General features: G+C 41.1%; 1 protein-coding gene and 1 pseudogene across 1 annotated transcript; one reads left to right on the top strand and one right to left on the bottom strand.

The window, feature by feature from the left end:
* Positions 1-2,204: 2,204 nt before the first annotated feature.
* LOC111958210 (ribosomal protein S6 kinase beta-1) lies at positions 2,205-17,087 on the bottom strand. The gene is made up of 15 exons (XM_023979418.2): positions 16,831-17,087; positions 15,702-15,745; positions 15,448-15,568; positions 15,239-15,307; positions 14,550-14,697; positions 13,961-14,018; positions 12,570-12,670; positions 11,713-11,803; positions 11,468-11,558; positions 4,449-4,556; positions 4,303-4,365; positions 3,978-4,055; positions 3,775-3,882; positions 3,218-3,330; positions 2,205-3,113 (listed from the first exon to the last, which is right to left on the bottom strand). The coding sequence occupies exons 1-15, from the start codon at positions 16,897-16,899 to the stop codon at positions 2,858-2,860; spliced, it is 1,518 nt and encodes a 505-aa protein (XP_023835186.1). The 5' UTR covers positions 16,900-17,087; the 3' UTR covers positions 2,205-2,857.
* Positions 17,012-22,494, top strand: LOC139023473 (tubulin delta chain-like; annotated as a pseudogene).
* Positions 22,495-23,201: the final 707 nt, after the last annotated feature.

The following is a 23,201-nucleotide window of genomic DNA, read 5'->3' as shown; positions in this document are numbered from 1 at the left end:
ATTTTTACTCAAGTATGACAATTGGGTACTTTTTCCACTACTGCTCTTATCCAGAGCGACTTACCGCTGCAATTAGGGTTGCTCAAGTGCACAGACAATAGTTTTTCACCTAGTCGGCATGGGAATTGAAATTCCAACCAGAACATCAATACATCCACTTTTCATATAATAAAATCTCATAAAATCTTCAATACGTTAGAAAAAGCAAAAGACAAAATTGATTCATTTCACAAAATATATGGTTCATTATGAGTCTCAAATAAAAAGTGTCTCACTGTTTTTATCTGGCAAAATCCAAACAAGTGCACCGTGTCATGCAGTACCACTTATCACCATGTGGCAGTAGCACCAGTAAGATACATTTATTTTTACGGAAATTGGCAGTAGCCACCCCGTCTGACTCTCAGACTGGCTACTGCTGGTTTAGAGGGGATAGTAGCATAGAAGACATCCTCTTCCACAGCGAAGAGGACGTCAAATAATTCATACATGAGGTTGTTGACACTGGCAAATATTATTCAAGGAGAGCTGGTACAACATGCTGGAATGCTGAGTTACTTGAACTGGCCATATTTACTTTATGCCAAGGTTGGCCACGCAGCAAAATTTAATCTAGGCAGTATACAAACCAGATGAGGTTTAACACTTTTTAAAGTCTACACTACCGGTCAAAAGTTTTAGAACACCTACTCATTCAAGTAAAAAAAAAAAGGGTATACTGAAGATAGCCCTATTTGGTAAAAGACCAAGTCCATATTATGGCAAGAACAGCTCAAATAAGCAAAGAGAAATGACAGTCCATCATTACTTTAAGACATGAAGGTTAGTCAATATGGAGCATTACAAGAACTGAAAGTTTCTTTAAGTTCAGTCTCAAAAACCATCAAGCGCTATGATGAAACTGGCTCTCATGTGGACCGCCACAGGAATGGAAGACCCAGAGTTACCTCTGCTCCAGAGGATAAGTTCATTAGAGTTACCAGCCTCAGAAATTGCKGCCTAAATAAATGCTTCAGAGTTCAAGTACCAGACATCTCAACATCAACTGTTCAGAGAAGACTGTGTGAATCAGGCCTTCATGGTCAAATTGCTGCAAAGAAACCACTACTAAAGGACACCAATAACAAGAAGAGACTTACTTGGGCCAAGAAACACGAGCAATGGACATTAAACTGGTGGAAATTTGTCCTTTGGTCTGGAGTCCAAAATTGAGATTTTTGGTTCCAGCCGCCATGTCTTTGTGAGACAAGGTGTGGGTGAACAGATGACCTCTGCATGTGTATTTCCCACCGTAAAGCATGGAGGAGGTGGTGTTATAGTGTGGGGGAGCTTTGTTGGTGACACTGTCAATGATTTCTTTAGAATTCAAGGCACACTTAACCAGCATGGCTACCAGAGCATTCTGCAGCGATTACGCCATCCCATCTGGTTCGGGCTTAGTGGGACGATCATTTGTTTTTCAACAGGACAATGACCCAACACACCTCCAGGCTGTGTAAGGGCTATTTTACCAAGGAGAGTGATGGAGTGCTACATCAGATGACCTGGCCTCCACAATCACCCGACCTCAACCAAATTTAGATGGTTTGGGATGTGTCGGACCGCAGAGTGAAGGAAAAGCAGCCAACAAGTGCTCAGCATGTGGGAATTCCTTCAAGACAGTTGGAAAAGCATTCCAGGTGAAGCTGGTTAACAGAATGCCAAGAGTGTGCAAAGCTATCAAGGTAAAGGGTGGCTACTTTGAAGAATCTAAAATAGTTAGATTTGTTTAACACTTTCTTGGTTACTACATGATTCCATGTGTTATTTCATACATTTTACATTTTACATTTTTGTCATTTAGCAGACGCTCTTATCCAGAGCGACTTACATTATGTCTTCACTATTATTCTACAAAGTAGAAAATAGTAAAAATAAAGAATAACCCTTGAATGAGTAGGTCCTAAAACTTTTGACCGGTAGTGTAGGTCATAGTCCTTGGACTTTGTCACAGTAATTCTAGTCCCACTAAGCAAATGGTACCTTCCCAACAATTAAAAATACACTATGACAGAGCTATTCATTTTAGTGTGGTGCATATTGTTTAATATTAGAGAATGTGCATGTACTCATTTAGTTCTTACCCAACAACATTCTCTTCTCTATCAGTACAATAATACAAATGTAATAACCAAAAGTCCACATTCAGCTAGTAATTCAAAATGTAAAAAGTAAACATGTATTTTTATTGAGGCCCTCATGAATTGATCCATCATTGATATAGCACAGTAGATGCATCCGTTTTGTAAAATACTTAAGACATAAAGCTATGTTCAGAACCTCAGCTTATTGATACCCCTCCCAATCATTTGTTTTCAAATAACAATAATTTGTATGATTTCATCCTGAGCCAGGAAGCAACCTTCAAGAAATACTGTCAAATCTCCCAAGTGTTCAGTGGAAGCAATTCATTCCTCATCAGCAGTCAATCATCTAACATGAAGGACTTTGGATMATGTTTTATATACTGCACGTTAGTGTGAATTGTGATGGGTCACATTTGATACGTTTTATCTCATTCCTTTTTTTGTGGTAGGATGGAGTAATAAAAAAAGTTAAATATCCATAGTGATGCCCCGTCCCGCTGGTCCAGTCCTGTTAGGGGTCAGGCTGCAGAGGTCAAGGGGACCTGAGGGAGTGGCCTCGTCTGCCGAGCTCAGCTGCAGCACACTGGAGGTTACAGCCTTGGGGAGACTTCAGGTAGTGATTGTGTGTGTAGAAGTGAAATTTAGATTTTCATTGTCTCTAGTGTCCTTATCTTAAAAAATAAAGAGTAATTATCAACAAAGAAAAAAAGTCCTCTAAGATGAGCTGCTGGTCATAGGTTCATGCGTAAATGCTCGGGCCTCTTGGCCATGACGGGGTAGGCCTGTTGTTTGAACTGGGACAGGTTGGCCCCCGTAGGCTGGCGGATGGGTAGGGGGGCTGAGGCCTCAGAGCTGGACTGCACATCCATCTGTTCTGMGGTTGACACATACATTACCTGCTCCTGTGGCGACTGGAGACATAGAGAGGATCCGCCGGGCATCAATGGGCCCCGGGGCCACACGTCACCGGCAGAGAACTTGAMAGGGCTGAAAAGGAATAGGMGACATACCCTGACTATGTGGTGATATGGCATACTCAATGTTGTACAAGATATTTAGGAACAGCTGAAGAGGCTGAAATGACAGAATACCTGACTGGTGTTCTTGGGCTCCCCAAAAACCGTCGGGGTGAGCGGATTTTTGGCTCGAATGAGAACTTTTCCTTTACATTTTCCAGTACTGATGGAGCAACATACGTAAAGCCCTGCAGGAGCAATAACAGAGGGGTTACTGTCACCAGTACTGCCTACCAAGGTATAAGGAGAAATTAAGGTGAATTCTGTCATATCATGCTTTTGTCTTATGAGCAAAATGAACACAAACACATGTACTACGCGATTTAGACAGGTTCCGAATTTATGTTAAACAGCACAGCTGAAAAATATATGGCATATGGAAATCATAAGAGGGCGGTTTACGGAGACAGGTGGGATGGACTGAGAYTAGCCGAGGGGTGGGTTTAAAAGCTCATGTTCTATAATAGTTATGACTGAAAACATGATGTATAAGTACTGTCTAGATGTAATGTATATCAAATTACTTTATTCTTGCTATGTAAAAAAAAAAAAGTGTAATGTGTATGTTACAAAATAAAAAGCTGTAAAAAATAAAAACATGTAATCTCTAACAAGATATGTAGCAGTCTTACCAGAAAGGCTTGGTTGGCGCTTTCACTAAGCGTAGAGTCGTCTGGGCTGTCTACTGGTGTCTGGCTGGTGAACTTGGAGTCAAACTGGCTCACATCTTCAGCAGATTGCTATGGATACAAGAGATCAGGTATGTTACAGAGTCTAATGCCTTTGAGAGCTGGAAAGGTTGTCTAAAACAAACGGAAGCTCTTCTTCTGCTTACCAGGAAAGGCTTGAATGGAGCCTCCACTTTCCTGGCCAGGAGCTCTTCCCAGTTAATGTGTCGGAAGAAGGCATGAGACTAAGGGAAGATTAGCAAGGAAAATATTATAATAATAGCATTTTAATTTCAATACTTCCCTGTCCCCTCTCACTTTTGAACACTTCTATTTAGGGTCATCTTTTTTGTTGTATTGTGATCAGAGGCTTGAGAAAGTGTTGCTTGCCAGAATGGGGTAGAATCTCGAACTCAAGGTTGAGGTTACATTTGTCTTGTCAGCATCAAGTCACTCCATCCAAAAATGTTCCACTCCTTCTCTTGTTCTCACCTGCACCTCTGTAGCATCTCCAGCCCCTGCTCCAAGTCTTGATGAGGCATTTCTCTTCAGAAGCTGAAAAACAAGAACAAGTATTAATACATATGCGATAACCAAAATGAAAACAAAAAGGTCAAATATGTTAAACAAATAGTCACCCTTTTCAGGAGATCTCTGGCTTCTTGTGTGAGGTAGGGTGGGAGGTTCAGCTTGCATTTTAAGATTTTGTCAATGGTCTTCTTCCTGTTTTCACCAGTGAAGGGTGGCTACATTTGAAAAATAAAATAACCGTGGGTCAACACTAGGGCTGTGGCAGTCATGAAAWTTCATCAGCCGGTGATTGACAAGCAAATAACTGTTGGTATCACAGTAATTGACCATTAATTAACATTAACACATTTAGCATCTCCTGGCTTCCACACAAGCCACTGTTGCAGACCGTTGGAACATCTACATTTTAAAGTCTAATAAATCCATGTAATACCTTCACAAAAAAAAAACATATATTTTAAACAACTCTAAAGAAGCATGACATGAAGAAAATGTCTATTTCAGAAAATAATAACATACTCTTGAGTTGTTCTCCGGCGCCATCTTGTCAACGTATGGACAAGGCTGACATTTTACGTATTCCTAACCAATTGTGTTTTTTTGATAGTTTCTTTGCGTTGTTTAACTTATTTGTACACAATGTTGCTGCTACCGTCTCTTATGACCGAAAAAAACTTCTGGACATCAGAACTGCGATTACTCACCACGGACTGGCACAATGCTTTTTTCCTTTAACAATTCCGATGTGAATGACAGATTGCTTTCCCGGGAACAGGCCCGCTTTCAAGGAGCGGGACTCTAACTCAGAAGCTTAGAAAAAAATCCTTCTATGCCCTCAAGCGTCAATACAGGACTAAGATCTAATTGTATTACGCCGGCTCTGACGCTCGTCGGATGTGGCAGGGCTTGCCAACCATTAGACTACAAAGGGAAGCACAGCCGAGAGCTTCCTAGTGACACGAGCCTACCAGACGAGCTGAACTACTTCTTTGCTTGCTTCGAGGTAAATAACACTGAAACATGCATGAGAGCACCAGCCGTTCAGAAAAACTGATCACGCTCTCCGCAGCCCATGTGAGTAAGACCTTGAGCCCATGTGAGTAAAACAGGTCAACATTCACAAGGCCGCATGGCCAGACGGATTACCAGGACGTGTACTTTGAGCATGTGCTGACCAACTGGCAAGTGTCTTCACTGACATTTTCAACTTCCCCCTGTCCCAGTCTGTAATACCAACATATTTTAAGCAGACCACTATAGTCCCTATGCCCAAGGACACTAAAGTAACCTGCCTAAATGATAACCGACCCGTAGCACTCACGTCTGTAGCCATGAAGAGCTTTGAAAGGCTGGTCATGTCTCACAACACCATCATCCCAGAAACCCTAGACCCACTCCAATTTGGATACTGCCCCAACAGATCCACAGATGATGCAATCTCTAATGCACTTCCCACCTGGACAAAAGGAACACCTATGTGAGAATGCTATTCGTTGACTACAGCTCAGCGTTCAACACAATAGTGCCCTCAAAGCTCATCAATAAGCTAAGGACCCTGGGACAAAACACCTCCCTCTGCAACTGGATCCTAGACTTCCTGATGGGCCACCCCCAGGTGGTAAGGGTAGGTAACAACACATCCGCAATGCTGATCCTCAACACAGGGGCCCCTCAGGGGTGCGTGCTCAGTCCCCTCCTGTACTCCCTGTTCACTCATGACTGCACGGCCAGGCATGGCTCCAACCTCATCATTAAGTCGATGACACAGAGGTAGGCCTGATCACCCACAACGACGAGACAGCCTATAGGGAGGTGGTCAGAGACCTGGCCGCGTGCTGCCAGGACAACAACCTCTCCCTCAACGTGATCAAGACAAAGGAGATGATTGTGGAATACAGGAAAAGGAGGACCGAGCACGCCCCCATTCTCATCGACTGGGCTGTAGTGGAGCAGGTTCAGAGCTTCAAGTTCCTTGGTGTCCACATCACCAACAAACATCGTCCAAGCACACCAAGACAGTCGTGAAGAGGGCACGACAAAACCTATTCCCCCCCAGGAGACAAAAGATTTGGCATGGGTCCTCAGATCCTCAAAAAGATTCTACAGCTGCACCATCGAGAGCATCCTGACTGGTTGCATCACTGCCTGGTATGGCAACTCCTCGGCCTCCGACCGCAAGGCACGACAGAGGGCAGTGCGTACGGCCCAGTACATCACTGGGGCCCAGTACATCACTGGCTTCCTGCCATCCAGGAGCTCTATATCAGGCGGTGTCAGAGGAAGGCCCTAGAAATTGTCAAAGACTCCAGCCACCCTCGTCATAGACCGTTCCCTCTTCTACTGCACGGCGGTAGAAAAGGTCCAAGAGGCTTCTAAACAGCTTCTACCCCCAAGACATAAGACTCCTGAACATGTAATCAAATGGCTACCCAGACGATTTACATTGCACCCCCCCCCTTTACGCCGCTGCAACTCTGTTATCTATAGACAGTCACTTTAATAACTCTACCAACAGCGCCTTGAAAAAGTATTCACCCCCCTTGACGTTTTTCCTATTTTGTTGCATTACAACCTGTCATTTAAACAGATTTTTATTTGGACTTTATGTAATGGACATACACAAAATAGTCCAAATTGGTGAAGTGAATTGAAAATAAATAAATAATTAAAAGCAAAAGTGGTGCGTGCATATGTATTCACCCCCTTTGCTATGAAGCCCCTAAATAAGATCTGGTGCAACCAATTACCTTCAGAAGTCACATAATTAGTTAAATAAAGTCCACTTGTGTGCAATCTAAGTGTCACAAGATCCATCACATGATCTCAGTACATATACACCCATTCTGAAAGGCCCCAGTCTTCAACACCACTAAGCAAGGGGCACCACCAAGCAAGTGGCACCATGAAGACCAAGGAGCTCTCCAAACAAGTCAGGGACAAAGTTGTGGAAAAGTTCAGATCAGGGTTTGGTTATAAAAAAATATCAGAAACTTTGAACATCCCACGGAGCACCATTAAATCCATTACTAAAAAATGGAAAGAATACGGCACCACAACAAACCTGGCAAGAGAGGACCCCCCCACCAAAACTCACAGACCAGGCAAGGAGGGCATTAATCAGAGAGGCAACAAAGAGACCAAAGATAAAGCTGAAGGAGCTGCAAAGCTCCACAGCGGAGATTGGAGTATCTGTCCATAGGACCACTTTAAGCCATACACTCCCCTGAGCTGGGCTTTACGGAAAAGTGTAGCCAGAAAAAAAGCCATTGCTTAATGAAAAAAATAAGCAAACAAGTTTGCTTGTGGGAGTCTCCCCAAACATATGAAAGTAGGTACTCTGGTCAGATGAGACAAAAATTTTGCTTTTTGGCCATCAAGGAAAACGCTATGTCTGGTGCAAACCCAACACCTCTCATCACCCGAGAACATTATGGTGGCAGCATCATGCTGTGGGGATGTTTTTCCATCGGCAAGGACTGGGAAACTGGTCAGATTTGAAGGAATGATGGATGGCGCTAAATACAGGGAAATTCTTTAGGGAAACCTGTTTCAGTCTTCCAGAGATTTGAGACTGGGACGGAGATTCACCTTCCAGCAGGACAATAACCCTAAGCATACTGCTAAAGCAACACTTGAGTGGTTTAAAGGGAAACATTTAAATGTCATGGAATGGCCTAGTCAAAGCCCAGACCTCAATCCAATTGAGAATCTGTGGAATGACTTAACTTCTCTAGGGTAGGGGGCAGCATTCTGAATTTTGGATGAAATGCATGCCCAAATTAAACTGCCTGCTTCTCGGGCCCAGAAGATATGATATGCATATAACTGGTAGATTTGGATAGAAAACACTCTAAAGTTTCCAAAACTGTTAAAATACTGTCTGAGTATAACATAACTGATTTGGCAGGTGAAAACCTGAGAAATTTATTCAGGAAGTAGTTTTCTATTCAATGCCATTACAGTATCCATTGACTTAGGACTCAAATTGCAGTTTATATGCCTTCCACTAGATGTCAACAGTCTTTAGAAATTGTTTCAGACTTGTAACCTGAAAAATGAGGAAGTAAGAGCAGTCTGAATGAGTGGACCCTAAAGTGTCACGGAGCTTTTTCACGCGCAAAACCGAGAGAGTGCCTTTCTTGTTTACATTTTATATTGACGACGTTATTGTCCGGTTGAAATATTATCGATTATTTAGGCTAAAAACAACCTGAGGATTGAATATAAACATCGTTTGACATGTTTCTATGAAATTTACGGATGTAATTTGTATTTTTTGTCTTCATGTTTTGACTGCGTTTGAGCCTGTGGATTACTGAAGAAAATGCGAACAAAACTGAGGTTTTCGGGTATAAAGAGACTTTATCGAACAAAAGGAACATTTGAGTAAATTAATGTCTGCTGAGTGCAACCATATGAAGATCATCAAAAGGATTAATTTTCTCTCTCTTTCTAAATTGTGTAACTGTTCTACCTGGCTGGTTACGGTTTGTAATGATTTGTCTAGTGGGCTATGTTCTCAAATAATCGTAAGGTATGCTTTCGCCGTAAAGCATTTTTTTTTTWWAATCTGACACCGTGGTTGGATTTACAAGAAGTTAATCTTTAAATCTATGTAAAATATGTTTTGTTTTCTGAATTTTTATAATGAGTATTTCTGTATTTGAATTTGGCGCCCAGCAGTTTCACTGGCTGTTGAAGAGGTGGGACGCTAACGTCTCACGTGCCCAAGAGGTTAAAGAACCCATCCAAATTGACGGAGCTGGAGCCGTTTTGCCTTCAAGAATGGGCAAAAATCCCAGTGGCTAGATGTGCCAAGCTTATAGAGACATACCCCAGGAGACTTGCAGCTGTAATTGCTGCAAAGGTGGCTCTACAAAGTATTGACTTTGTGAATAGTTATGGGGTGAATAGTTATGCATGCTCAAGTTCTGTTTTTTTGTCTTATTTCTTGTTTGTTTCACAATAAAAAAAGATTTTGCATCTTCAAAGTGGTAGGCATGTTGTGTAAATCAAATGATACAAACCCCCCCCCAAAAAAATCAATTTTAATTCCAGGTTGTAAGGCAACAAAATAGGAAAAATGCCAACGGGGGTGAATACTTTTGCAAGCCACTGTACATATTACCTCAACTAACCGATGTGCCCCTGCACATTGACTCTGTACCGTACACCCCTGAATATAGTCTCGCTATTGTTATTTTACTGCTGCTCTTTAATTACTTGTTACTTTTATTTCATTTTTTTTTTTACTGCATTGTTGGTTAGGGGCTCGTAAGTAAGCATTTCACTAAGGTTGTTTTCAGTAAAACCTGTTCTTTTCAGCGCATGTGACTAATAAAATTTGATTTGATGTTAGGTCCTGATGTGGCTGTGGGCTACACTAGTTCATTCAGTAAACAAGATTTGCTTAGAATTCTGTGGCATTATTTTATAGTATGAACAAAGCTGAATAAAATATAAATATTTTATCCAAAAGATTTGCACATGCAGCTATTCTGTGTTGAGCAGTTAAATAAATAGGTACTCATATTTGCTTAATTTAGAGTTATTAATGTAACTTTAGTTGTTCACTCCAATAGTCTCTCATTCACAATTTGACAAGCACTTGATGACTCGAATTTCACGGCGGCATCCCCTTTGTGGCTGTAATGCACCCCCAAAAATTCCATGCTTTTTGCGGCCCGGAGTGCTGCCTTGTTCCCTTCTACCTTAGTGCTGCGCAATCCGAAGCGCCTCTCACTCACATGGCTCTCCATCACGTGATTGGGTCGTTCTCACAGGCTACAAGGGAAGACAGACACCAGGGACGCAACTGCACGCGTCCTTATCCAATTCAGAGATGTATATTGAAGACAATGGAAGAACTTTCCACATTTACTTTGTCAGCTAACAAGATGAGTAGGCCTAACAAACAGCAAAAGCACTAGCCTATGTCAATCTACTATCCCCCATAGTACAAAAATGTACCTATGCTATTGGTCAACTTGACCTTCTGCATAAGAAAGAAATATTCCAAACATAGTCTGGGACAGTTGTGGGATGGGATAGATCCCAAATTTATACACCCACTAGCATAAAAAAAACAACGTTTTTTCACATTGTGACTGACTAACAGAACATTTAGCTTAAAATGTTGATAATCTATAAGGCTATTTTCTTCACATTATAAGCGCAGCAATGCGCACATGGCAGTAGGATAAGCGCGAATGTTCCATTAGTGGGAAAACAACATTATCAAAAACTGACCGCAAATGCGATTATACATGTAATGCTTTTATTAAAAAGGACCATTTATATGGTGAAAATTATCTTCCCCAAACTTGAAACTCACGTGCTGCTTATGTATGTCAGTTAGGCTCTATACACCTTGTAAAGCTGATTAATGTGCTTCATTTTAAGAAGTTATTTGGCCACTTCAGTTGTGATACACACCTTATCAAAACATATAGGCCTTTGGGGTAGGCTACATGAGGTATGCGACTATGATTAGAAAAAGTTGTAAAAAAATACAAAATATATATCATTCACAAGTGACATGCTAATATTATCACCCATCAGACTATTCTGATTTCATCTTGTCTTTACATATTCTAAATAGTATGTGTGACATTTGTTTTGATTTAGAATGGACCATTATCATGCACCGGTCTCAAAACTTAGGCAGCAGGAAAAAATACATGTCATCTATGCACTTAAATAGCCAGGTAGACTATACTCCTGTGGTAAAGATAAACAAAGTGCTTAATATTAGGAAAGTTGAGAAATAAATATAGTAGGACTAGTCTATAGAAAGCTGATGTGATCCTCCTCTTTTTGATAGAGGCCATCACTCTGTTTCCTCACGCAATCAGAGTGATTAGAGGGACAATAGAGTGCTGAGTACCAGGCAGTTAGCAAGTTTGGTAAGCTACTAATGACCATCAGTAGCATCAGAGCTTGGAGAAGCCTAATTACCGTGACTAAACGATCACGTGGAATTTGACTGCCTTCATGACTCGGGACCGCCATTGTGGCAGTAATAGTCACTGCWACACCCCTAGTCAACACCGATTGATTGTAACAGAAGTTGTTGTATTACTACGTCATTATAAACAGAAGTCTATGAAAGAAGATTTGCACTAACCGCTCCAGTCAGCATGTCGTACATAAGCGCTCCAAGACTCCACCAGTCCACTGCTCTGTTGTGTCCACTTCTCATCAGGATCTCTGGAGCCCTGACACCACAAGTTTTTTTTATATATATTTTTTATTTATTTTTTTACACATCTTTTCATGATAAACCGAGGCAGTAAATAGATAAAAATAGCACAGCTTTCAACAGATTTACATGAACAACAGGTGGTGTGTATTTTACAAAGTATGACTTACATGTACTCTATGGTGCCACAGAAAGTATGGGTGACTGTGCCGCCGTGAATGGACTCTTTACACAGCCCAAAGTCAGTCAGTTTCACATGGCCTGGAAAAAAACACAATACAGAAACACTACAGCCAATTTCACTTTGAGGTGGACATGCAGAACATTTTGTAAATTACATTTCCTGCGGAATAAATCAAATAAAATGTTTAGTCACATGCGTCGAATACAACAGGTGTAGTAGACCTTACAGTGAAATGCTTACTTACGAGCCCCTAACCGACAGTGCAGTTAAAATAAATACGGATAAGAATGAGAGATAAAAGTAACAAGTAATTAAAGAGCAGCAGTAAAAAAAATAACAATAATGTTGTGTAATAGTGATATGGGGAAAAGGACATATCAATTACATTTTGGACAATATTATACCAATATTTGACTCCAATTATCAATTTATATTTGTTTGCTACGGTAGGTAGCATTAGCTAGCGCTAGTCAGCTGTACCAAAACTTTGTTTCATCCTATAGCTTGTTCTCKATCTTCTTTTAAATAGTGAGCCAACAAGTTTTCACCACTTGTTGAGTTTATTTTATTTTTTACAGGGACAGTGCACATTAATCAACGTTTCAGTAAAAGTGCCGGTTTTAGCCAGCCGGCAAATTTTCAACCGCAGTCCCTGGGCAGGTTATGTAGTCCCTGGGCAGGTTATGTCTGCTCAGGGACTAGCTCTAATGTCTAACATGAAGTGCATATGCATGCACAAATGTGGATGCATTTACAGCTAATGTAGCATCAAACATTGTCTGACTTGCAGTGCACATGATTGCAACTCAGGACATCTGTTGTGACATCCTTGCCCAGCATTACCTTGGTTGTTAAGCATTATGTTTTCAGGCTTCAGGTCTCTATAGATGATGCCTTTCTGGTGCAGATGGCCCAGAGCCATGGAAATTTCTGCCAGGTAAAAGCTGCAGATAAGAAACCACATTTACATTGTATGTATACACCAGTGGTGGGCCATCAGGGCCAGCAAGGCCTTCTCTGCTGGCCTAAACATAATCAGAATATAAAAAAATATATATATAAATTTAAAAAATATATATTTTCCCACAAATATGTATTAAATTATTCCCCAGAGTAAGAGTTATACTCTTCATTTCATAGCTTTCCTCTTGGTTGCACTGCTTCCAGCCCCAGGTTGAGATTTGGAGGGCTGGTCTTTATGTTAGATCTTTTATCCAATCATATTCAGCCATCATGTGTTGCCAGGGGTCTAAAATCTGCCCTCAGGCCTTCAGAATCAACAGTGCGGGCGCTTGTAGCTTAAAGTGAATGGAAATGAAAATTTAGTGTCAACCAATCAGCTTTAGAGTTGGCTATTGTACGCCTGCTGGCTGGCTCCAGTGTTACACAGGAGCCAGCTAGCAGGCGTAGTGCGTGCACGTCTTTTGATTGGATTACCAATATTGAGAGGCAGGTCCTATGGGCAGGTCTATGCAGAACCTCAGAACGAGGAAACTGAATTTTATAAACGAATTAATTCGCGTACTACTAAGCTGTTTTTTCAACCCACAATGGCAGAAGGAGGAGAAGATATCGATTTGGTCGAGGATATAATTATAACGCCATTCTCAAGACHAACTTTTCAAGAAAAGTTAGACATTGTAAGGAGAGGTCGCCCGACGCCGACGCTACAAAGCCTGACACAGGCGGGAAAAGGGTTCGTTCGCCACTTTCAAAGTTCCAACTACGAGCGCTATCAATGGCTCACAGGCTCCGAGAAGCACTGCAAACTGTACTGCTGGGAATGCCTATTATTTGCAAGTGATCGATTTGGTGTTTGGAGCCACACTGTTTACCCAAAAATGTCAATTTTTGTCAATTTCAAGGTGACGCAACGCCTGGTTATACTGCGTTTCTGTCTAAATGTATAGTGTCTAGAGCCATGGCATCATAATGATGGTAATAAGAGGTCGATTAATTCGGGTGGGACTGTGTAGGACCTCACTGAAGGCCCAGGCCCCAGGCACGCCACTGGTATACACACACACACACTGATTTTTACAAAATTATTTTCTGTGCCAGGCACAGCCAACACCTGGTAACCTAATCTTAAGTTTACTGCTTTTGTAAATAGCATTTTCCCTTTCACAAACTAACATACTGGTGTAGGTTATTCCAAATATATGTCTTAGTACAGTGGATGTAAGAAAACTTAGACTGGTATGACTACATTGCCATTTGTCATCTCTACTCACCAGGCTGTGTCTTCCATAAAAATCCCTTCTCTTTCTAGTTGCATAAACAGCTCTCCACCTGAAAAGTACAACTAAATTAATTAAAACTGAAACAGACATAAAAAAACAAAAAATAATTGTAGTGTTGCACAAAATAGTTGTGGGGAGACTACACCAACTTAACTCTTTCACCCATTTAATTTTGAATTCTGACTGACTGACATTCACATACCATAGTGTGCATTCTTCTCTGTAACTCTAGAGGAGCACAGACAGGAAGGGATAGTGGACAGGATGTAGGCACTATTACATACATTATGGTTAGATGCAATGAGCAGAGGAGGCCCATTAAGTGTTCATGTAAATCATGCAAAGGCCAACGTCCTGTGTGAAACAACACATTCAGATGATTTMAATCATATTTTTTGTGAAACCATCCCTTGGTCTCAGAATAAGAGAAACCATCTGCATGACTGGGACTGCTAATGTGTAAAGAGATTCAGTCGGACTCCCCAGCAACAGGAAGAGTGTGGAAAGAATGGATGGTTGTTTATCTTTGGGTGAATAGGTTGTTTGATGTAACTGCCTGTGTGACCCCTGATTTACTGACCACTGAGGTACTCCAGGATGAGGTACAGCTTGCCCCCCGTTTGGAAGGCGTAGATGAGATCCACGATGAAAGGATGCTTCACTTCCTCCAGGATGTTCCTCTCTGCCTTGGTGTGGGCCGTGTCCTTAGCATTGCGTACAATCATAGCCTGCAAGGCCCCAAAACATTTATGACCACTAGTCATGCTAATACCGCTAGTATGCCATTTAAAAAGCCACATGATAAAATACATTTCATTATCAGTTCTAGACAAGCCACCACTGTCAAGAATGTGCTAACATTGAATTCAGTGTTGCTTAGAACATTGGAACAACATAGGCTTTTTGGGGAATTTTTGCAGCATAGCTTGGGGGACAAATCTTGATGAAGTGGTATGTGACTGCATCTGTCATGCAGTCACATCTGTCAAGTCCATTTCACTGATCAAGCAAAAGCACGCTCTATTGTGCAACATCGAATGGACTGAAACAGCTTCTGAAATGCCAAGACTGCAGCAGCGAAGATGGCAAACTACCAAAAACACCAACAGGCTTCAAGGAAAGCCAATATTTTCACAGAAGCAACATAAAACTATGTTTATTTGTCATATTTACTAAGTTTGAGACAAAATTGAGAGACTTGATGAATATGCCTGCMGCCAATTATGAACTAATTGTAAATAAATGTCTTTGAATATTATTTTTAGGTACCTTCTTTAAAACCTTCATGGCAAATATCTTCCCTGATGCTGCTCCAGCAACTTTTCGAACTTGAAAAACCTAAAAAAGAAGAAGGGAAGAACCAGTTCAACACAATGGGCCAGGCCAAATAATGACAAGTTTGACATGGAATTTGAATAAAACTTCATAAAAGCCAGTGGAAAAGCATTTTAATGGTTCTCAGGGGAACAGCACCATACCTTTCCATAACCGCCCTTTCCCAGCACCCGCAGCAGCTCAAAACACTCTGGCCTGATGTTCTCTTTTCCTTGGTTGACGTTGTCCTCAGATATCTCAATCTTCTCACAGTCGTCCATATTGCTGGGGAAAGAAGTAATGTAAAACTAAATTCTCACTTACAATACACTGACCGAAGCACGGTACAATTACTGTGACTACTCAACATAATTATTTAATCTACCAGGCATTCATAATGCTAAGGGTCAACACTTACAATTCAAAGCCACTGCACTGGTCCATGAAATCGTTGATCTGAGCCTATGACAGAAAATGTAAATTAGAACATRGTAAAAATAAATCTGCTTTATAACTGAAATCACTGCAGAGCCATAGAACAGCAGTAGCACCTCATTAGATTCAACAGGAATGTTGATTATATTACTTTTTTAAAGTGTTAAATCTTAGACGCAAGGACATCAACTGAAATCAATGCAATGTTAGCTAAAACATTAACTCAACATAGACCAACATGAGAGAGTATAACATAATGTGAAAGAACGTTAAATTCAAATCTGTTTAGTTCGCATTTATTTCAGAACCCTGGATAGAGGATCTTGAGCTGTAGACTGCTTTTTTTGTTTCTCGACAGCCTTGGAATTGACCCCAAACATATTTATTTTGTTATGTTTACAAATCTTTATGAAGGTAAACATTTTACACCCCAAAAACATGTAACGTGATATTTAGTGTAGCCCAAAATCCTTGCCAATGGGCACTGAACATGAGATGTTCAATAGAGTACGAAATGTTTATGATAAAATTGTAATTCTTGGTAGCTAACTGTCAGAGCATGAATACAGTTCGTTCATACCATGTAAACTGTAAACAGACGTATATAGCCAATTTACTAGTTAGCRATCACAAATAGTTCATAGATAGGTCTATCAGAACGGCGCATGTCCACTATAACCCATCATTAAATCTTGTCCAAATTGAGATTTCCATGTGTCCACATAAGGACCTCCAGTCCATATTGTTCCAAACTGCAGAAGTACCAAAATAAACTGTTGCACGACAGCAACCAAAGCACGCTTGCCTTTGCTGCACATTGACTGTCTAGCAAGCTTGAAAATATAATATTCAATATTCGTATAAAGTATGCAAATATATTAATTGTATAACAACTATCTCCCAACAGCTGAGAACAAGTGACAGCTCATGAGTGTTAACTGGCTGATCTGTGGCTAGCTAATGTTAGAAGGCTAGCTTGGAGCGTTGTCAAAATTGGGCCTAAAGCATTGGCAACAATCCAAGACGAATGGACAGGCCTATAGCTAGCTAGCATGGCTATCAGCAATTACATCGAACACTCGTGCAACACCCGACAGAATCGACTAAATTACCTCCTCGAGCTCATCGTCGGAGACATTTTCCTCCGGCTGATCCAAATCGATGTCGAATACACCCGCCATCAATGCTTTCGTTCAGGTTCAGTCGGTGAGAATAGCTCGCGCTCATCCGCCTCATGGACAAACACACATCGCCGCCGCCATAACCGGCTACTAAACAGAGCATGCGCACCACACAACCAACCAAGTGAAGCGCGGATATGACAACACTGTGTTTTAATTTCTTTGCGTGGAGATACTGTGTCCATGGACCACGTCATGAGGAGGTGGTGGTGGACATCGTGAGGAGAGAGGTGGAGCGCTATGACCGTATGGCAGGAATCATGACCATGATGAGTGTGGCCGGGGGCACAYGGTCAGGGGTGGGCACATACGCCACTCGGTGTCTCCGGGACACCTACCCAAACTCCTTCATCCTCAACCACCTGACATGGCCCTATGGCACTGGAAAGGCAAGAGGCTTGCTTCAGCACCTGGAAAACATCACAGATCTGGCAGATAAAGGCCTACTATTTATGTTTTACAATACAGACATATTTCCTATGGTCTAAGAAAGTAATATTTCAAAGCATTTTATTTTTTACATTTTAGTCGTTTAGCAGACATTCTTATCCAGAGCGACTTACAATTAGTGCATTCCTCTTAAGATAGCTAGGTGACAAAGAAATGACACGGTTACAGTAATATAATTTCTGAAGCCAGAAACAACATCATCATCAGTACTCTTTGGATGACCAGTTTTCACTAACTGCTGTTTTGGGTTTTCCTTTGAAGGTGATTGTCCAGAACTACAACTCTGTGCTCACGCGGTCACACCTCTGATGCCATCCTCGTTCACGAAAATGACACAGTGCACAATATCTGTACCCAAGTCATGATCAAACACATATCATTCAGTGACGTCAACAAAGTAATCGCCCACCAGCTAGGGAGTGTTCTGCAGCCTGCACTCACTGGTGACTTCCACGGTGACTACAATAGAAACCCCATAGGTGAGCACTGAGCATCAACACTACTGCAACAAATAAACCAGTGTCAAAGTCTTGAAGTTGCATATCACACACTGTGCACTGTGTTTCCATTTGAACTGATGAGCGGCCTGGTGTGTCACCCAGAGTACAAGCTGCTCAGCTTCTGCAACATTCCCCAGGTGTCCAGCTCCTCCATGGCTTACAGCGTGTTCACCTGGCCAGGCTTGCTCCAACACCTACATCAGATGCTTACTGCGTTTTGCATGTTACTGTTTAATAAAAATAAAATGTGCTGTGTAGCCATAGTGCATTGGTCAGAAGTGAGTGCTGTACTAGTTTTGAACACCATGGGGAAGCATTGGAATGAAATTCATAAGTGTGAAATTCCAAAACAATTGATGTCCCCATGCAACTCAATATGGGTCTATTTACAGTACCAGTCAAAAGTTTGGACACATCTACTCATTCAAGGGTTTTTCTTTATTTTTACTATTTTCTACATTGTAGAATAGTGAATACATTAAAACTATGAAATAACACATGGAATCATGTAGTAACCAAAAAAGTGTTAAACAAATGAAAATATATTTTATATTTGAGATTCTTCAAAGTAGCCACCCTTTGCCTTGATGACAACTTTGCACACTTGGCATTCTCTCTGCCAGCTTCATGAGGTAGTCACCTGGAATGCATTTCAATGTACAGGAGTGCCTTGTTAAAAGTTACAGTGGCTTACGAAAGTATTCACCCCCTTGGCATTTTTCCTATTTTGTTGCCTTACAACCTGGAATTAAAATGGATTTTTGGGGGGTTTGTATCATTTGATTTACACAACATGCCTACCACTTTGAAGATGCAAAATCATTTTTATTGTGAAACAAACAACAAATAAGACAAAAAAACAGAACTTGAGCATGCATAACTATTCACCCCATAACTATTCACAAAGTCAATACTTTGTAGAGCCACCTTTGCAGCAATTACAGCTGCAAGTCTCCTGGGGTATGTCTCTATAAGCTTGGCACATCTAGCCACTGGGATTTTTGCCCATTCTTCAAGGCAAAACTGCTCCAGCTCCGTCAATTTGGATGGGTTCTGCTGGTGTACAGCAATCTTTAAGTCATACCACAGATTCTCAATTGGATTGAGGTCTGGGCTTTGACTAGGCCATTCCAAGGCATTTAGATGTTTCCCCTTAAACCACTTGAGTGTTGCTTTAGCAATATGCTTAGGGTCATTGTACTGCTGGAAGGTGAACCTCTGTCCCAGTCTCAAAACTCTGGAAGACTGCAACAGGTTTCCCTCAAGAATTTCTCTGTATTTAGCGCCATCCATCATTCCTTCAATTCTGACTAGTTTCCCAGTCCCTGCCAATAAAAAACATCCCTACAGCAAAGTGGGAGACACGCTAGACCCAAAGTGTTATAGACCTAAAGTTGAAGTCGGAAGTTTACATACACCTAAGCCAAATACATTTCAACTCAGTTTTTCACAATTCCTGACATTTAATCCTAGTAAAAATTCACTGTCTTAGGTCAGTTAGGATCACCACTTTATTTTAAGAATGTGAAATGTCAGAATAATAGTAGAGAGAATGATTTATTTCAGCTTTAATTTCTTTCATCACATTCCCAGTGGGTCAGAAGTTTACATACACTCATTTCCTATTTGATAGCATTGCCTTTAAATTGTTTAACTTGGGTCAAACGTTTCAGGTAGCCTTCCACAAGATTCCCACAATAAGTTGGGTGAATTTTGGCCCATTCCTCCTGACAGAGCTGGTGTAACTGAGTCAGGTTTMTAGGCCTCCTTGCTCGCACACACTTTTTCAGTTCTGCACACACATTTTCTATAGGATTGAGGTCAGGGCTTTGTGATGGCCACTCCAATACGTTGACTTTGTTGTCCTGAAGCCATTTTTCCACAACTTTGGAAGTATGCTTGGGGTCATTGTCGATTTGGAAGACCCATTTCTTAAAGTTATTTCACCATTATTTAACCAGGTAGGCTAGTTGAGAACAAGTTCTCATTTACAACTGCAACCTGGCCAAGAAAAAGCAAAGCAGTGTGACACAAACAACAACACAGAGTTACACATGGAATAAACAAACATACAGTCAATAACACAATAGAGAAAAAAAGTCTATATACAGTGTGTGCAAATGAGGTAAGATTAGGGAGGTAAGGCAATAAATAGGCCATAGTGGCGAAATAATTACAATTTAGCAATCAAACACTGGAGTGATAGATGTGCAGAAGATGAATGTGAAAGTAGAGATACTGGGGTGCAAAGGAGCAAAAAATAATAACAGTATGGGGATGAGGTAGTTGGATGGGCTAATAAAAGATGGGCTATGTACAGGTACAGTGATCTGTGAGCTGCTCTGACAGCTGGTGCTTAAAGTTAGTGAGGGCGATATGGGTCTCCAGCTTCAATGATTTTTGCCAATTCGTTCCAGTCATTGGCAGCAGAGAACTTGAGGTAAAGGCGGCCAAAGGAGGAATTGGCTTTGGGGGTGACCAGTGAAATATACCTGCTGGGGCGCATGCTGCTATGGTGACCAGAAATATACTGAGATCATGTGACAGATCATGTGACACTTAAATAAAGTCCACCTGTGTGTAATCTAACTCATGTTGTGACTTCTGAAGGTAATTGGTTGCACCAGATATCTGATTTAGGGGCTTCATAGCAAAGGGTGTGAACACATATGCATGCACCACTTTTCCATTTTTTAGATTTTTGTTTTTAAACAAGTCCTTTTTTAAATTTCACTTCACCAATTTGGACTTTTTTGTGTATGTCAATTACATGAAATCCAAATAAAAATCCATTTAAATTACAGGTTGTAATGCAACAAAAAAGGAAAAACACCAGGGGGATGAATACTTTTGCAAGGCACTGTAATTTGTGGAATTTCTTTCCTTCATGCATTTGAGCCAATCAGTTGTGTCGTGACAAGGTAGGGGTGGTGTACAGAAGATAGCTCTATTTGGGTTTGGGCTATCTGCGTGAATCAAGCCTTCATGGTCAAATTGCTGCAAAGAAACCACTACTAAAGGACATCAATAAGTAGAAGATACTTGCTTGGGCCAAGAAACACAAGCAATGGACATTAGACCGGTGGAAATCTGTGCTTTGGTCTTATGAGTCCTAATTTGAGATTTATGGGTCCACCCGCCGTGTCTTTGTGAGACGCAGAGTAAGTGAACGGATGATCTCCGCATGTGTGGTTCCCACTGTGATGCATAGAGGTGTGATGGTGCTTTGCTGCTGAGACTGTCAGTGATTTATATAGAATTCAAGGCACACTTAACCAGCATGGCTACCACAGCATTCTGCAGCAATACGCCATCCCATCTGATTTGCGTTTAGTGGGACTATCATTTGTTTTTCAACAGGAGAATGACCCAAAGCACACCTCTAGGCTGTGTGAGGGTTATTTGACCAAGGAGAGTGATGGTGCTGCATCATAACCTGGCCTCCACAATCACCCGACCTCAACCCAGTTGAGTTGGTTTGGGATGAATTGGACAGCAGAGTGAAGGAAAAGCCGGAAACAAGTGCTCAGCATATGTGGGAACTCCTTCAAGACGGTTGGAAAAGCATTCTTCGTGAAGCTGGTTGAGAGAATGCCAAGAGTTTGCAAAGCTGTCATCAATGCAAAGGGTGGCTACTTTGAAGAATTTCAAATATAAAATATATTTTGATTTGTTTTACACTTTTTTGGTTACTACATGGTTCCATGTGTTTTTTCATAGTTTTGATGTCTTCACTATTATTCGACAACGTAGAAAATAGTAAAAATAAAAAACCCTTGAATGAGTAGGTGTCCAAACTTTTGACTGGTACTGTATATTGATTCTGTTTAAACATAAAAACACTGTATTCTGTTTTTTTGTGTGTAGCCATGTTTGTACAATATAGTTAGTATAAGCTAGCTTCTCCATCGTTTTTACTGTTCCATGTCCAGATATTCATGTTAATGCTCTGAGGATTGTTATTTTTCAGGCATCGACTGGCAGGTGCGAGCACCCTCTCTCCAGCCTGAAGGGGTAGAGAGGACCAGGAGTCACAGACAACCTGGCTTCAAGACGTCCCCAACCTGCTCATACTGCGGGGGAAGGATGTGAACAGAGCAGAGATAGGTAAGAGACCAGTACATAGGTGTCTAACTATTATGGGACAATAGACATTAATACAGATACTGGTTTATTCATTCTAGAATCCAACACTCCTTTCAAATGTTTTTATATCTATAGGTGGATTTCATGATCCAACCCTATATACCCCCTGGCTTTCAGCGTGTGGAAAACCCCAGTCCCCTTAAACAAGTATAAGTATCCTACACTGGTCAGCAACAGCCAGGCTCTGCTGAGGCCTCTGGACAACATGGGGTGGAAAGCCTAGAATATGTTTGCTTCCAGGTAAGGTTAGGCACATCATGTACAAATAATTTAAAAAAAGGCATGCATGCTCACTTATATTGATGTTTTCCAACAGGATGAGTCATTGTCAATCATTGCAAAAAGATTGGTAATGGCATTTTACTGTTCTAAACTGCCTCATTCCCAGGTTATTGGGTTTCCACATATTGATGTGGTGTCTCTGCTTCCACAGGGCCTACATTCATCTGTACACTTTTGGGAGTTTGGGAACTCAGAGGAAGATTTCCTGAACAGGTAATCCCTAGCTACAGTCAACTTTGGACAAGTAAGATACTGTTTTGGATTCAATCCGACCGCAGATTTGGACAATGCACTTTGAAGGTAATTTCCGATAGAGCCATCATATGCAGCGTTTACTGCGAATGTGTTCTCTGAATATTGCCTTTAAACCATGCATTGCAGACAAAGCGCAATCATATTGTATTCCTGCCTAAGCCAATTAACTTGCACAGAGGTAATACTATATTGGCATTTTAAGAACAGGAGATTGGTACAAGTAGAGTATGTGTGTCTAATGGTCAAAGGAGTCATGTTGAATGAATGACATGTACATTTGAGGGGTATAAAAAAACATTTTATATGAACAAGGCGATTTATTGAAGACAGCATGATTTCTCAGATAAGACAACTGATTACCTACAAATGCACACAACAGCCATGACGCCCTACAAATGTCTGTTGGGAAGTTGTTTGGTAGCTAACGGACCAAATCAAATGTACTGAAATMAACACATGCTTGAAAGTTTGACTATGGTAAAAAGACTGCACTCTTCAGATGGTTAATACCCAGAACTTCAGACAGCTTACAGACCGTTGTCGCCATGTGATTCAAACAGTCAACACCAGTCTGATAAGCTATCTGACAGGATGGGAGATGGAGTACAATACCTGCAACAACCAGGACCAAGTCTATACAAACCAGCTTCAGGAAACTCATTGCCACAG

This window comes from Salvelinus sp. IW2-2015, linkage group LG4p (genome assembly GCF_002910315.2).
Source record: "Salvelinus sp. IW2-2015 linkage group LG4p, ASM291031v2, whole genome shotgun sequence".
Taxonomy (NCBI): domain Eukaryota; kingdom Metazoa; phylum Chordata; class Actinopteri; order Salmoniformes; family Salmonidae; genus Salvelinus; species Salvelinus sp. IW2-2015.
Note: the sequence above shows the minus strand (reverse complement) of the source record. Positions and strands in the feature narration are given on the sequence as shown.